General features: G+C 32.4%; 1 protein-coding gene across 3 annotated transcripts in view; it reads left to right on the top strand.

Moving 5' to 3' along the window:
* Positions 1-14,720, top strand: part of LOC126856469 (sodium/calcium exchanger 2) — a 59,605-nt gene that overhangs the window by 14,184 nt on the left and 30,701 nt on the right. For all 3 annotated transcript variants that reach the window (XM_050604992.1, XM_050604991.1, XM_050604993.1), the window contains exon 3: positions 8,733-8,824. In XM_050604992.1, the coding sequence (XP_050460949.1) occupies positions 8,733-8,824 (92 nt within the window). The remainder of the gene's footprint in view (positions 1-8,732; positions 8,825-14,720) is intronic.

Below are 14,720 nucleotides of genomic sequence, written 5' to 3'. Positions count from 1 at the left end.
TCACGTACAATCGTGTAAAATAATAGGATTCTCCCGCATTTCTGATCATATTTCACACCGCGCGTCACATCAAAAGGATTACAGGGGCGAATTATAGGGCTACAGAGAGTGAAACAAGACGAGACGAGAATGAATGGGGAGAGACGGGATGGGAAACGAATATTTGCCAAGCCATTATGTGCAGAACATGGATAAATACAAACGTGTATGCGCCCGTTTCGAAGGATCGCTTTGATTGCCAAGGCAATACGCAACATTCGAGCAAACATAGCGCCGCTATATCAAACGTCCTGGAATAATCCGTGATGTTCAAAGTATATACGACCGATGAGTTTTTCTATTCGTCCCCCCGTGCACATTCGACCATATTACGACATAGTAGTACATTTCCGAGAAACGCGCCTAGAAATTTTATCGTCCGAGCAATTTGCGAGAACAGCAAAAATTGCTTTTTAAATTTTAATCAATTTGAAGATGTTAATTCCTCGGAGATATCATTTCAAGAATTCACATTCAACGACTTTCGAGATTTATTGTCAAATATTAGAGTTTAATCAGCATGAGAAGAAGCTCTTAAATTTTGAGATCCAAAAATCTAGCAATTTACAAAAATACAATGCTTATTAAAAATTGAAATCTCGATTTTATTGTTGCAAAAAATTCTGTAATAGAAAATATAAAAACGTTATTACAATTTAAAAAAATGCAAAAAAAAAAAATATTTATAAAATAATATAAAATATATAAAGATTTGTAAACGCAAATATAAAATTGAAATTAATAACAAAAATTTACGAGACCTTATAATAGAAATTCACGCCGTCGTTTAGCGTAATCGCAAAAATTTGCGGTGAAGATTCGATAAATCTGTTTTTACGATCATCGATCTAGCGTGATCTAAATTTAAAACTATGTTCCTCAGATATAGTTTCTCCGCGATTTCTCCGTAAATCACGGGATGTGTTTATTTATCTCTGCGGTTTATGCTGTAACGTTTTGTGCAACGCGCACACGTTTTAACGTACGTGCAACATACGCGAGGCGATTTATATCGCGATTTTACATGCGGCCTATACTTTGCGGGCATATCGATGGACATGGTGTAACGGGGACATTATGCGGTGTGTGCGGTGCCGCGAGAGACGGCTTTAATGCAGTTAAATGCAGCTTTCGCTGCAGTTTGCGCGAGAAAGGCACTCCGACTTGTGTGGATACATTTACGATAAAATCGCGCAATTATTTTCGCGATCGTTTGAAAAACCTCGCTATTACTTCGACAAAATTAATTGTGAACAATTTGCAAAATGCAAATTTTAATAATATTTTAATAATATTTTAATAATATTTTAATTATAATATTTTTACAATAATTTTTATAGTATTCAATAAAAAACAAAGTTTAAATGGAAAATAAAATTATTTAATAAACAAGTGTTATTTAATAATATTATTTGATAAAATAAACTTTCATTAATTCTCACTTTTTTACGCATATTTATTTTTAATTTTTAAACATATATATAATATAATAAATACATATATATATATATAATAAATATACAAATTTCTATATTATAATTATGTAATAAATTTATCAGTGCATCATTTTTACTCAGGAAAAATGTGTGTTTTAAATTTTTTATTTTAAGAATCCATTCTTAAAATTGATCTTGCATATGTCTCGACACATTCTGTGCATATACATATTAAATATCTATTTTGCATACTTTGTGTTTCCGCTGCACTTTCCTTCTTTTCGTGAGAAGGAAATTTTCTACGGCGTGAAATCGTCACACGAATACTCCAAGTCATCGACACGCAATTTCCTGCGAATCTTCCTGTTGCTGAGAATTTCGGAGAGAGAAATATAACCGGATATCGATACTGGTTCGATATCAACGGAGATTCGGTGAGAAATGAGACGAATACGAGATTAGACACAAGCTGTCCTACATTTTTTACGATTTCATACATTCTAAAATTTTGAATGAGATGGATAGACAAGCTGCAACATATTTTTGTCCCAACAAATTTGAAAAATCATGATCAAAATAATATTCCGAGTTTGTTTGAGTATAAAAAAAATATACGTTTATACGAGTCGTATAATTTTTAATTTTTATTTATGATTTTTTATTTTCGACACGCAATTTAAATTATATATGCCACTTGCTTGCTGTCGTTAGGTATCAGGCGATGAAGACGTTAGGTATAAATAAGCGAGTTTTCCTCCCTTCAAGGAGAAAGAGAGAGCGGGAGAAAGAGAAAGAGATCGGTGTTTATCAGGCAGTAACGTAAGACTTCATTGTAACGGGTAGAGGTCGATCGATTTAACGTGCGTATGGACTTAAATGGATATTCTAACGCTATTTATAGTTAGACCTTCTCGCCGGCGCTCATCCATGTCTCGATTATGTGAAAAGTGCTTATCTGTCCTCGATAAAGCATCGCGCTATCACCACCTGGACACCCTTCTTTAGATTCAAACTTTGGGACTTGTTCAAGATAATTTAAGATTAAGAAGAAAGAATAATTTCGCGCAATAATAAAGAATATATATAGCATATATTTAATATGTTTACAAAAATACACGAAAGCATCTGTAAAAAAAGCAATAGGAAAAGTGGCGACAAAGAGAATAAATTTAATTTGAAGAGAGATCTGTCCCGACGCGCACGTTAATTAATTTAATTAACGGTACAAAGTGACTGTTCGGTTATTTAATCCGGCGACGTTACTTAAATCCATGCAAATTAGTCTTTAATGAGCTCTCGTTCTGTGATAAGAGCGCTACTAATAGTGTCTAGACATAAACGAAATTTGACGAACTCTTGAAAGTAAATATGCAGACGTAATTCTAAATTGTTGACCAATAATAAATCACAAAAAAATAGCGCTAATAATATCGCCATTCGTTATTAAAATTCATGCATAACAAATAAAAGAAAAAACGTCATGTTTTTATGCGCGAAGAATATTAATAAACGTCGTTAAATAAACGGTGTCTGCCGTTGACATATATCGTGTTTAATTTTAAAAAATTTTAAATAATACTGAATAATTGTGAGTTTTTGCAAGTTTCTTTTGGGCACCACTGCTAACAGCCCTTCCAGCGTATCAGCTCCGAAATCGTTCTGGTTGTTATGATGCTACTTTAGGGCGATCGACCCCAAGGCGCGGCGTCGGCGTCGTCGGAGAAAGGCGTCGCCTTTCGTTCTCGAGTAACGCCAGGGAACGAACATCGGATCTTTAAGTGGTATTGAAAATTCCCGAAAAGTTTATTATATATATATATATTAATTAATATGTAGCTACATATATTACATTTTATATATTTTTTTATTACATTAAGTTTTTATTAATATAATATATAAATAAGTATCAAAATAATATAAATTAAAAACAAATTTAAATTACATATATTAAATATTAAATTTTCTTATTTTTCTTAAAAAATAAAAATTATTAAAAATTAGAAACAATCTCTCTCTCTCTCTCTCTCTCTCTCTTTCTCTCGTCTGGTAGATGTTTGTGTTTTGGACGCCGCGATTTGTGCTAAATCCGTTGCTTTATTTTAATCTCTCTTCACTGAGAGTGAGGACCCTTTCTGTCACCCTTCCGCTCCCGTGAGCGTTTCAATTCGCGTCTCACGCAAGAACGATTCAAGTGGGCCATGGCTTTATTTCGTACGGTAGATAGTGGCTCCGAAATGTATGTTCTTTCACTAGGATGCACTCGTGCGGGAGATGTTTTTAGGATGACAAATGAGTTATCTGGGATAGAAGTAAAGGAATTGAATTTTATCCGTCTATTCTCCACATATACAAGATGTCCGACAAGTAAAGGGCTAGAGGCTTTCGATTGTATTTTTTCACATTATCTGTCATTATATATTTTTGTCGTTACATATGATATCTTAAAATATACAATAATTAAAATATGTGAATAATAAGTCAATATTATATATTTATTAATGCATCATCGATTTATTATTTATTTTAATTATTTTAATGTTATGTAATTATGTATACATTTGTTAAGGTAATTATTGATAATATCAATAACCATATATAATATTTTGATATTTTTAAATCTTTCCGCACATACATAAGATATTTCAGCAATCAAGAAAACCTTTTTATTAAATTTATATTGTGTGTGCTTTAAAATGATTTTATTAATCATTTTTGTTTTATTTATATTATACTTTTATCTATTTTTCTCAAAATATTTAATATTTTTACTTATATTAGTAATATAATATTAATTATATCATCGAAGTACACGCGATATATTAATTCTATATTTAATATCGTGTATATTTTTTATTAATAATTACATAGCATTTCAGTGTTTGATTTAGTTTTAATTATTTATTTATCTATAGACATCAATAACATTATATTCAGATCTCTCGTGGAGCGAGCGGGAAGGGAAGGGAAGGATTGTTTGACAGAAAAATGCAAAAAACGCCAAAGTTAATTTCTCATTGTCAAAATAGTATTCCAGATATTAATGACTCTCGAACGACTTCCGGGTAGCTGAAAATTCGCAATTGCTATTTCGGGTCTCGCCTATTACGCCCTGCGTCGGGTGTAATTCTGAAATTCATTCGGCGAGTAATCAGATTCACCCCGGAAGCGTTACGTCGGGGGGGCTCGCTAATGCACATATGAAGACGAATAAGAGAGCAGCGAAGTAGAATAGAGTGGAAGAGGAATTAGTTGTCCCGGGAAAATAAACTCCTCTGGAAATATTAAAACAAAGTAATAAATTTTCTTTTTTTTTTTTTTTCTTTTTTCGATAGAGAGACACGGATGTAATAAATGTTACGTTTTATTATTTACACTCTAAATAACAAGTAAACTGGGATAATAGAGGTAGGTGATAAAAATGGAAATTAAACACAAATATAAAAATTAATATAAATAAATAAAAATCATATATGGTGATGAAAATATAGGGAAGTACAATCTTGATTGCCCGAACGTTATTTATATATTAATTGAATGTACTCGATTATCTCAATAGCCTTTACGGATCTATTCGGAATTTTTTCAGGATTTTTCCGACGAATTCTTCGGCATCTTTAGGAGATACTTTAGAAACTTTGAAAGCTGAAAAGTTTGTGGATGTAATTGAAGTGTTTTTTCCTTTCTTCAGCCGAAGGTTCGTTAAAGCTGAACGAACTCATTCGAGCGAGACGCAACCGAGCCGCGCGCGCGTCATGTAATACAATTTACCTTAAGACCCTAAGACCTTCGTCAGCACAAAGGGTCGGTTAATCGCGTTAGACGATATCTCCGCCCATTAAAACGCATTACGCGGCTTTCCGTCGTCATTTGTAGCCGGATAACTCGCAATTAAGTGCAAACTCGGCTCGTCGCTCCGGCATTCGCGGATTAATAAATTTGCGGCCGCCATTTTTTCCCGCAAGAATAATCGACGTGCTTCATTTACGTCACTTGTAACGAGGCGATTTTATTCCCGAGACAGCCTCCCGGGATCGCTGACTATGAGAGACGTTCGTACAATTTGTTGCTAAATATTAAAAATTTTTTAAGACCAAAATTCTTTATCAGAAAAAAAAAGTACGAAAAACACACGCAATTCTAATTTATTAATTCTATTTTAATTAATTCTAATTTACACTTCCAATTCCGAATGTATTATCAAAGAATAGCGCGTCACGTCGATCGCAAAAAGATAGCACAATATGAATGAACGCGGATTAAGTCTCGCGCGAAACGATGTTTCACCACGTCAAGCATTAACCATTTTAATTATAACGCCGCTAAATGAAGTTCTTCGCCTTAACGAGCTTTCATTTCGCTGCACTTGTACGGTTTCGTATTACTCTACAACTGCATATTATGAAAGCTCGACACGTGTTACGCAACCGATCTCTCGGCTCGAATTCTGTCATGTATGGAATTCTTCGAGGAATTTTTCTCGGAAAAACTTTCGGGGAATCCAAAGCACTCGAGGAATCCTTTACGGTTCTTTTCAAGAACTAATTAATCTTATGTTTTTTTCTTGTTACTCCGAAATATAGTATAGTCTCCAAGTTCTTGAAAGATCTATTTTCTGGTCTCAAAACCAAGCTTTTATTTTCTCGTGTATTTTTTTGTTTTTTTTTTTCCTTATTTAAACAAAATAAAATTTTTTATAAAATAAGTCTAAAATATAAACGATAGAATAAATACGAATACGCGGGTGCCGTTGTGAAATAAATAGAACTCGAGGAATCTCAATGCAAAGTTTAAATGTGACGAGATCTATCCCAAGCACGTATTTCCTTTTCACGCTTTATCACCGGTCACCCTCTATACACGTAACGTGTCGCGCGACCTATCGATGTGTGGCCTACGACATATGTTTGACATTTTCAAGTTGTTTCGCACGTGTTACCCGTTACTGCTGCAAGCTTGTACTTCTTATGGCTCGTAGAGTAGATATTTCAGGTAGAAAGTAACAAATGGTTGTTTCAGTCTGCCGAGAACAGACGGCACCAATAATACAAGTCCAATAATATGTCTCAGCCTGATGTAATGCTCCGGCGTAAACGAGATAATTAAAACGAGAGATTTTATTTTTCTGATATACAATATTATTATCCAGAGAGACTTAAACGCACCAAGAATAGAATTCGCGATAAAAAAAAAGTCCTGACGTTTCCCCATAAATTCTATTTAGATGCGAATAATATTCTCTTTCTATTTGGATGCGAATAATATTCTCTTTCTATTTGGATGCGAATAATATTCTCTTTCTTTTGCCGAGAATCCTTATTATATGAAATATCGAAAGGTTAAGCTACTGTATAGAATCGATAAGATCGATATCGTGCTGGAAAAATGCATAAAAGAGTAGGATCATTAAGACATTCTTTCTTGCGACGCGAAAACCGTAAAAACCGCAATTTTATCATGAAAGGCGAAGTTACGATCATTATAAATTTGCCATAGTGTTCTTGCAGTTTTGTGGTGATAATAATATAAAACTTTTTCTTTTAGCGGGTGTTAAATAAGCGGCAAGTTAAAATTCTATTTAATTATAAGATTAATTTGAGACTTTCTTATCCATTTGAATCTTCAAGATCTAATTTCTTAAAATAACTTTAACATTTTTATCGCTTAGTCTTTGTATTTAGATAGATGTATACTACATTACCAGTATAATTAGCCGGAGGCGGACATGGAAAGCTTTTGAGCTTTTAAACTTTTGTGAGATCCAAGTTGTGAAAAGTTGAAGCGCACGACAAACGTTTTAAAGGCTTTTCGGAAGCTCTATTAATCTATTGCTACTAACAGATCTCTTTCATAAAGAACGGCATACTGTTTGCGGGCGAGAGAACATAAAAGAGAGCTTTTTGTGTTGTAAGCGATGATAGAAAACATTTTGCATAAAAGTGAAAAGAAAAAAAGAAAATGATAGCAGCCTCGCTCGTTTTCATCTTCCTCTTTTTCACCGGAAACATCCCTGGATCTCTGTAAATAATAGAATCGCACATTTTGAATATAAAAAATGTAATTACATCGCACATATCGAGTATTAATTTCAAAGTCTTTCAAATAACAACACAAAAAAATCCTTCGCATAAAATAAATATAATGAAGATATAAAAAAAAAAAAAATACAAAAGAAATATTAATATATATTAAATGTATTTCAATCGACAAAATGAGCTTTTTTGCTGGCTTATTAAATATCAAATATAAAGAGAGGATAAAGAGAAGTGAAGCAAAAGCGAGGGATATAATTTAAATACGTAATTCAAATATATTGAATGTATTTCTCATTTCGAAATACATGCTTCTTGAATAAATAATTTGCATTAAATGTATGTAGGATTTGAAAGAAAATATTCTAGTAGCCAGTACAGTTTTGCTCCATATAAAAACAATTACTTTCATTTGTTTAAATAAAACTATACAATTTTTGGAAAATGTATATCAACTCTCCTAGTCATATTCTGCATATATATAGTAATCAAAGTAGTAAAAAAATATTAAATAAAAGTATCAAAGTTATAATTTAGATTATAAGTGAGAACATAAAATTAACTCACACATTACATATTATTTTAAAAATCAATATAAAAAAATATAAAATTGATTTTTATCGAGCAATTTTTACTGCATTAGAAATAATATTATATCAAAATAATATAAATATGTCAAAAATAATAGCAATCGCTCGATTTCCAGATTATTTATCTTCGAGGCGAATTATGACTGAATCTGTCCAGAGAACTTTGAGTATCGAAAGATTTTCTGAGTTTCTGCTTTTCATTGAAATTGATGACTATCCTATCGGGAGTACACCAGCAATATTGTAGAAAATAGCACACTTTCCAGAAGAAACCCTCAATTATCCCTCCTGACATTAATATGTGTCCGCAAGTTGCACACAGTTATTCGACACTTAATTATCCAAAGTAATAAATCGATTTCACTCTCTCTCTCTCTCTCTCTTTGTTTCTCCGCAATGCTGCTCATGTAGTTCGAAATAGACGAGGCAGTTCGCGTTTAACCGCTTGGCACTTTCGTCTCTAATGAATCGATTACCGCACAAAGAGAGAGCTGAAAGCGATCATAATTTCGATGAGTTTAATTTTTCGCCGCTGCAAAGAGAATTTGATATTAAGTATTTAACAGGGAACAACACGCTATTTATAAAAACAACGGCTCTCAGCCGCTCACCGCAATTGTTTCCTCTGATTGTTTCAGGAAAATGATCAATCTAGAAATCATCGAGGAGGATTCTTACGAGAAGGATGCTCTCTTCTATGTCGAATTGGGCGAGCCGCTGTTGCAAGGAGGTGAGTACTGAATTTTTTGATTCTTGATTTTTTGATACATATTAAAACTGACATCCATTTTTCTCTTCTTCTTTTCACGAAAAATCAGACATTTAAATCGGTACGCGAAGCGAAAATCTCGAAAAGAAAATTGTCGTTAATGTCGCGATAAAAAGTAATTGTAAAATTTCTGTAGAATATATATAAAATAATAAATATAAATTATATAAAAATATGCATATATATGTAAAGTGCAATTACATTGATATCTCCTTAAAAAACCAATATTTTTTTACATTCTATATAATATACATTATTGTATTGTATGAGTAACTTCTCTCTTGTAAATCGAAAAATTTCGTTGACCTAGCGCTTTTCTTCGAGCTTTTTCGCACATTCGTAAGGAAGTTCAGATGCTCGAATTTAAATGCCTCACCTTGTACATTCGCACGCGAAACAAGAATAAGAAAAGTTTCGATCCAAAGTTTCGGCATTCGGTTTCGATAGCGCCGTCACTTGCTCGTGTTCATCCTTCCATTTCGTTCGATTCAATTTTTGGCGATGTAAACTTGGAGCTCTTGCCAATCTGATCTTCTGATGACAAGGGCAAATGATAAAAAAAGTTCGGTTTTAAACGGGAAAATATCGGGTGTAAACTGGTTTATATTTGTTTCGGCGATCGCGTTTGCTAACAACAGCAAATGTTTAGCAAATAAAAATTAAATACGTATCGACATATCGTTTTAGTCTTATTAATGATGAATTTACAAATATCAGCGACAAAAATCTTGTTGGATATTTATGCGAGCAGCTAATATATCTAATATTCGCGGCAAATTTATTCGAGAACAAAAATGTCGACATTTTCGCTAAAGAGACATCATTTTCTCTCCGATCGATAAAAAAAGAAAGAAACAGCTATTGTGTCCAAAGAATCTCTAAATATTTCGAGAATAAACTCTGTTTTACAGAAAAAGAAAAAAAAAAATATAGATTGATCGAGAAAAATACGAACGTGACGACGATTGGCGACGCTATTACAATTAATTGCGTATATAATTAAATCGACATTTATTTGACGATGAAAATGTTGATGACATTGTTCTTGACGAAAACTGATTTTCACGTGTCTCTTTATGCATGTGTCACGCGATGGTTCTCTACCTGGATTCGCCGTAATTGAACGTAAGTCTTGAAGCAAACGGACACTTTTGCGCTTGTCCGAATTCTCCTTCCTTTATTGCGCATTAATTAGTCCTGCGCCGATTGATTGATTGATTAACCGCAGTAGCACGTACACATTCTTTATTACATATAAAATTTATCTACATACTTGTGAGCAATTATTTTGCAAAATTTCGATTGAGGAATTTACAATAATTTACAGTAATTTACAATAAATGCTCAATACGAGAACTGTCTTAGAATAAACAGAACTCTTGTATATTTGTTCGTGACTATTTTATTTTAATCGGCATTTTTGCTTTTAAGAGGTAGAACTTCTAGAATTCACGTAAAGCTTTAAATCTTTAAAAATTCAAAAAAAAAAAAAAATAAATAAATAAATAAATAAAATTTCGAAAAGCAAAATGAGACGCTGCGTCGCGTCTTATTTTGTCTTAAGATCATTTTTTTTTTAATTTTTTATTTAACGGCCAAACTTGTTTAAATTAACAAAAAATATAAAATTATTAAAAATAAAGCCAATATTTTTAATTATTTTTGACTATTCCACAAAACAATACCCCAGTTTCGCACACATATTTATTTATTTTAATTTTTCTCTCTATTAATAATTAAAAAATAATTTTAACTTCGAAATGTCTATTAAAGTGTCGAATAAAAAAAATCAATTCTATTTATTTATTATTTTTTTTTTTATCGTGACTTTTGAAATATGAAACACAAAACGAGATCGACAGATAGTGTCTGCTGTAGCGTTTCCCCATAATTGATTGTTAATAGCTTCGCCATGATCCACAAGGCTTTGTTTACATTAATATAGTAGAAATAGAGCGTTTTTTAAATAGATAGATCTCGCGTGCAAAACTAAAATAAGATGTGACAATAGTGATAGCTTTCCCCTATCGTCTTATTATTATTATATCCTTGAAATTTAAACGCGCGCGATGGTTTCATGTTTTTTACTACAGGTGTGCGCATATATTTCTTGCAGATTTTTGTGACACTAACATTCTGCATTTTTTAGGTATAATAATTATTTATAACAAAATCGAGTTTCATAATAATTTCTCTCTATACATTTTATACATCAATTATAAATATACACAAAATAGGATGCAAGTAACTAAATAATATATTATAGAATCCTTTTTTCTTTACTATATACTTTATGTAAATGGATAAAGATAGACAGACAAGGAAAGATTCATTTCAAATTGGTTTAGAAATTTATCTGTGCAGACTTTATCCAAATGTAAATCGGTAATATCCTATATTTTGACAAAATATCCTTCTCTTTCAATTTTTTTTTTTTTTTTTTATTAACATTTTTATATTCCGATAAATTCTTTAATCCGATAAATCTCGCGAGCAAAGTTTTTGATCCTGTCGGATTTTTTTGAAGTGAATAAAACCCATCGCGATTTCGTTTTCGGTCGCGTGCACGTGCAATTGCGATTTGCATGCTAAGAGGTCGCGCTAACATGTGCAACGAACGGTGCAGCGATGCTTATGCATATGCATTATAGTGTACACACACGGGGTGTACAGGAATTGCTGGACGACTCTTTTAATTGCAGTCTCGATCTAGTAATGATTTTGAAGGCAATATTTTGCGGAAGATTGTCATTTATTGCACTTCAAATTTCTAATCGTTTGCAACTCTAACATAAGCTGCAAATTAAATTTTTGTCGAAGCCTATTTGAAGAAGAATTAAAATTTATGATTATTTTATCTAGTTATAAAATTATAATATATAATTTTATAATATTCGCATATATAACTATATATTATGATTTTACGATTACATAATCTGAAAGCACTTGGGTGCGTAAATATATAACACATGATACTATTTTATTATTTATAGTTTTTCTCTCTTTCTTTTTTAAAAATTTATATATATTAAAGGAAGAATTTTAAACAAAACATACCCCCTTAAACGCGCGTTAAAATTACGGGTCTACATGCGTCTCGTGTCTTCTTGAAGATACTAAATATTTTCGCGTATCTATCTATAAATATCAGCGGAGCTTGCCAAAATCGTGGCGGTGTCTCCCGGATCCATGCATAGATCCAAAGATGTTTGCTATATTTCATTAGTAAAACACGAAAGACTAACGCTTTGATTCTTGACATATCGATATCGATTATCTTCGATAGTGGCGATGCATTATCGAAAGTGTTGATGGCACTTGATGGTACTTGTTCCGTAACGATTTGTTTGCAAAAAAAATGATGTACAATAATAATATAATTTATATATTAATATTTTTTTTTAAATAATCTCCCTTGCGTGAGAAATAAATTTACATTTCTTTTAAAACATCTCATCAGAAATTATGCATGTCACGTTTCGTAATATTTGCTTTACCTTCATCTTTTATAAGATTTGCTTTAAAATAATTCGCGTTTCACGTCTAGATGGTTTTTTTTTTTTTTTTTTTTTTGCGAGAAGAGAAGGCGCTTCTTCTATTCTTCACAGATTCTCTTTTTTCTTTCTTAGTTTTTATCACTACTTGGGTCGAACTAATTATTCAACCGGTAATCCAAGAGTTCGATGAAAGGGAAGTCGAGATTATAGATTCTCTGGCGAATGGTGGGTCGTGCGAAAATCCCAGGAGAATCTCGCGGGCTGTTAATAGCCTGTGAATTTTCTCGAGGAGTTCAAGGAGGAGCGATGTGTACCGCTTAATGAAATCGCGGAAACCCGATTGAATGGTCGGCGTGAATAATTAGCGACCTTTCATAGCACATTTGCAACTTTCGACGAAGAATTATCCCGCAAGTTTCAGGGATGTAAAATTTCGGAGAGACAAACCCCCTCGTGAGTCCTCTTTTCGAAACTTGCGGATTAAACGAAATGAGTGTCACTTTTAGCATAAACGTTTTCTCATTAGATGCATAGATTTTTTTTTTTTTTTAAAGAAATAATGCGTGAGATATATATTGTATATATACGTATATAATGTAAGAATATATATAATATCACATATACAAAAAAGATAGGCAATAATATATTTTTAATAGATCCTTTAGAAATAATAATACGATATAATAATTGTATGAAAATTTATTTCATCAAAAATCTTGCATCATAATTCGAACAAGTTAATATATTTTCATAATTCATTTACATTGTCGTGTTTATCCGCGAGTAATTTTGCGTCGACGTGCAGAATTGCATTCTCAATTGTTTGGCAAAAAAAGAAAAGAGAAACTGTTTGACAGGCCAGTAAATATCGCGTAATAAAATCAACAAATGAAGGAGGAAAGCCACAAAAATATAACCGGATGATCTGCATTAGCATCGCATATTAGCTTGCACCTATTATTAGGCCCGTGCCTACACGCGTTTGCACTTATTTCTGCCAGCGGTTCAAGGATCGTGATCAGACGGTTAGTGTTTACCGCGGATCTGCATTCTCATTAAAACAATTTATTGTCATAAAAATATGATTATAATTATTATTAATGTTAATATTAACTTTGTACAGCAAACGATCAGCAAAACTAAAATAAGAAAAATTACTTATAATTAATATATCTAATTATTTAAATTATATATTTTAATAGAAATTTTCTAGAAATTTATTTCTAAAGTCTATAATATGCAATCATAATTATTGATATTATAATATAGTATCGATTATATTGTTCATGCACTTAACGTGAATATAATTTCCGAATCGCAAAATGAGTTAAGATTATACGAATGTGCTTGATGCGTGCACTTGCACTTGTGCCTGCATCGGACCTGCGTCGCGACGCATCCGAAAATTCAAAATTATCACGTGGCCTCGCACGTAATACGAGAGAGATATAAGACGATAAATACGGTCTGACGCCAATTATAAACCAGACTGACGAAGTTCACCAACCACCGACTCTGTCTACTTATGTCTCCTCGCGGTACGACTGCATCTAGAATGCTATGTCGAACTATTAAACCGCGTTTAAATTTAAATATAAAACTTCCCTCTTTTTTGGAATAATTATTTTTCGCTTATTATTATTTGTTTGCAACTGTTATCAATAAAAGGATAAAAAAAATATATAAATTATAAAAAAATGCAATAGAGAAGAACGAATGAAGAAAAATAGAAATTTAACTCTTTTTATTAATATAAATGTTATATGATTTTCTTTATACTGATTTATTAAAATTACATATTACACGTGTTAATGAATCCAAATATTGAATTCGCGCACAGAGATTTCTCGTTCTTGAAATTCTAATAAGAGACGGTTAGATCGTTGATGACACTTTAGTCCGTATAAAAAGATCCCGGCTAGATGGGAGGCTGAGTGATGGCAGGGAATAAACAAAGTTGAATGCGGGAAAAGAGGAACGTGACGAGGCTTGGACGCTGTAATGGGATCCATGATCCCTCGCGGCCCGCGTGAGTCAGGAAAATCTACGAGTATCGCGTGACTAGTCTAGCTCGACTCTCTCTATAGAACTTTAAATACAGTCTAACGTCAATCACAAACTAGACGAACTACGTCCGGGGTTGTATAACTAAGTTGCAGCGTGTATATAAAATGCGAGGGAATGTATGTCAAAAAAGGGGCGAGAACAGAGATTAATTTACTCGATACCTTAACTAGTATTATCGGGAAAAATGTATCAGAATATATCAAAATTGACTAAGTTGTAATCTTGATCGCAGAGATAAAAATGAAAAATGAGAAGAGAGAGAAAAAGAGAGAATCAATCTCAATTATGATAAA

The sequence above is a fragment of the Cataglyphis hispanica genome, chromosome 19 (assembly GCF_021464435.1).
Source record: "Cataglyphis hispanica isolate Lineage 1 chromosome 19, ULB_Chis1_1.0, whole genome shotgun sequence".
In the NCBI taxonomy this organism is placed as follows: domain Eukaryota; kingdom Metazoa; phylum Arthropoda; class Insecta; order Hymenoptera; family Formicidae; genus Cataglyphis; species Cataglyphis hispanica.
This window is presented reverse-complemented; position numbering and strand designations above follow the sequence as displayed.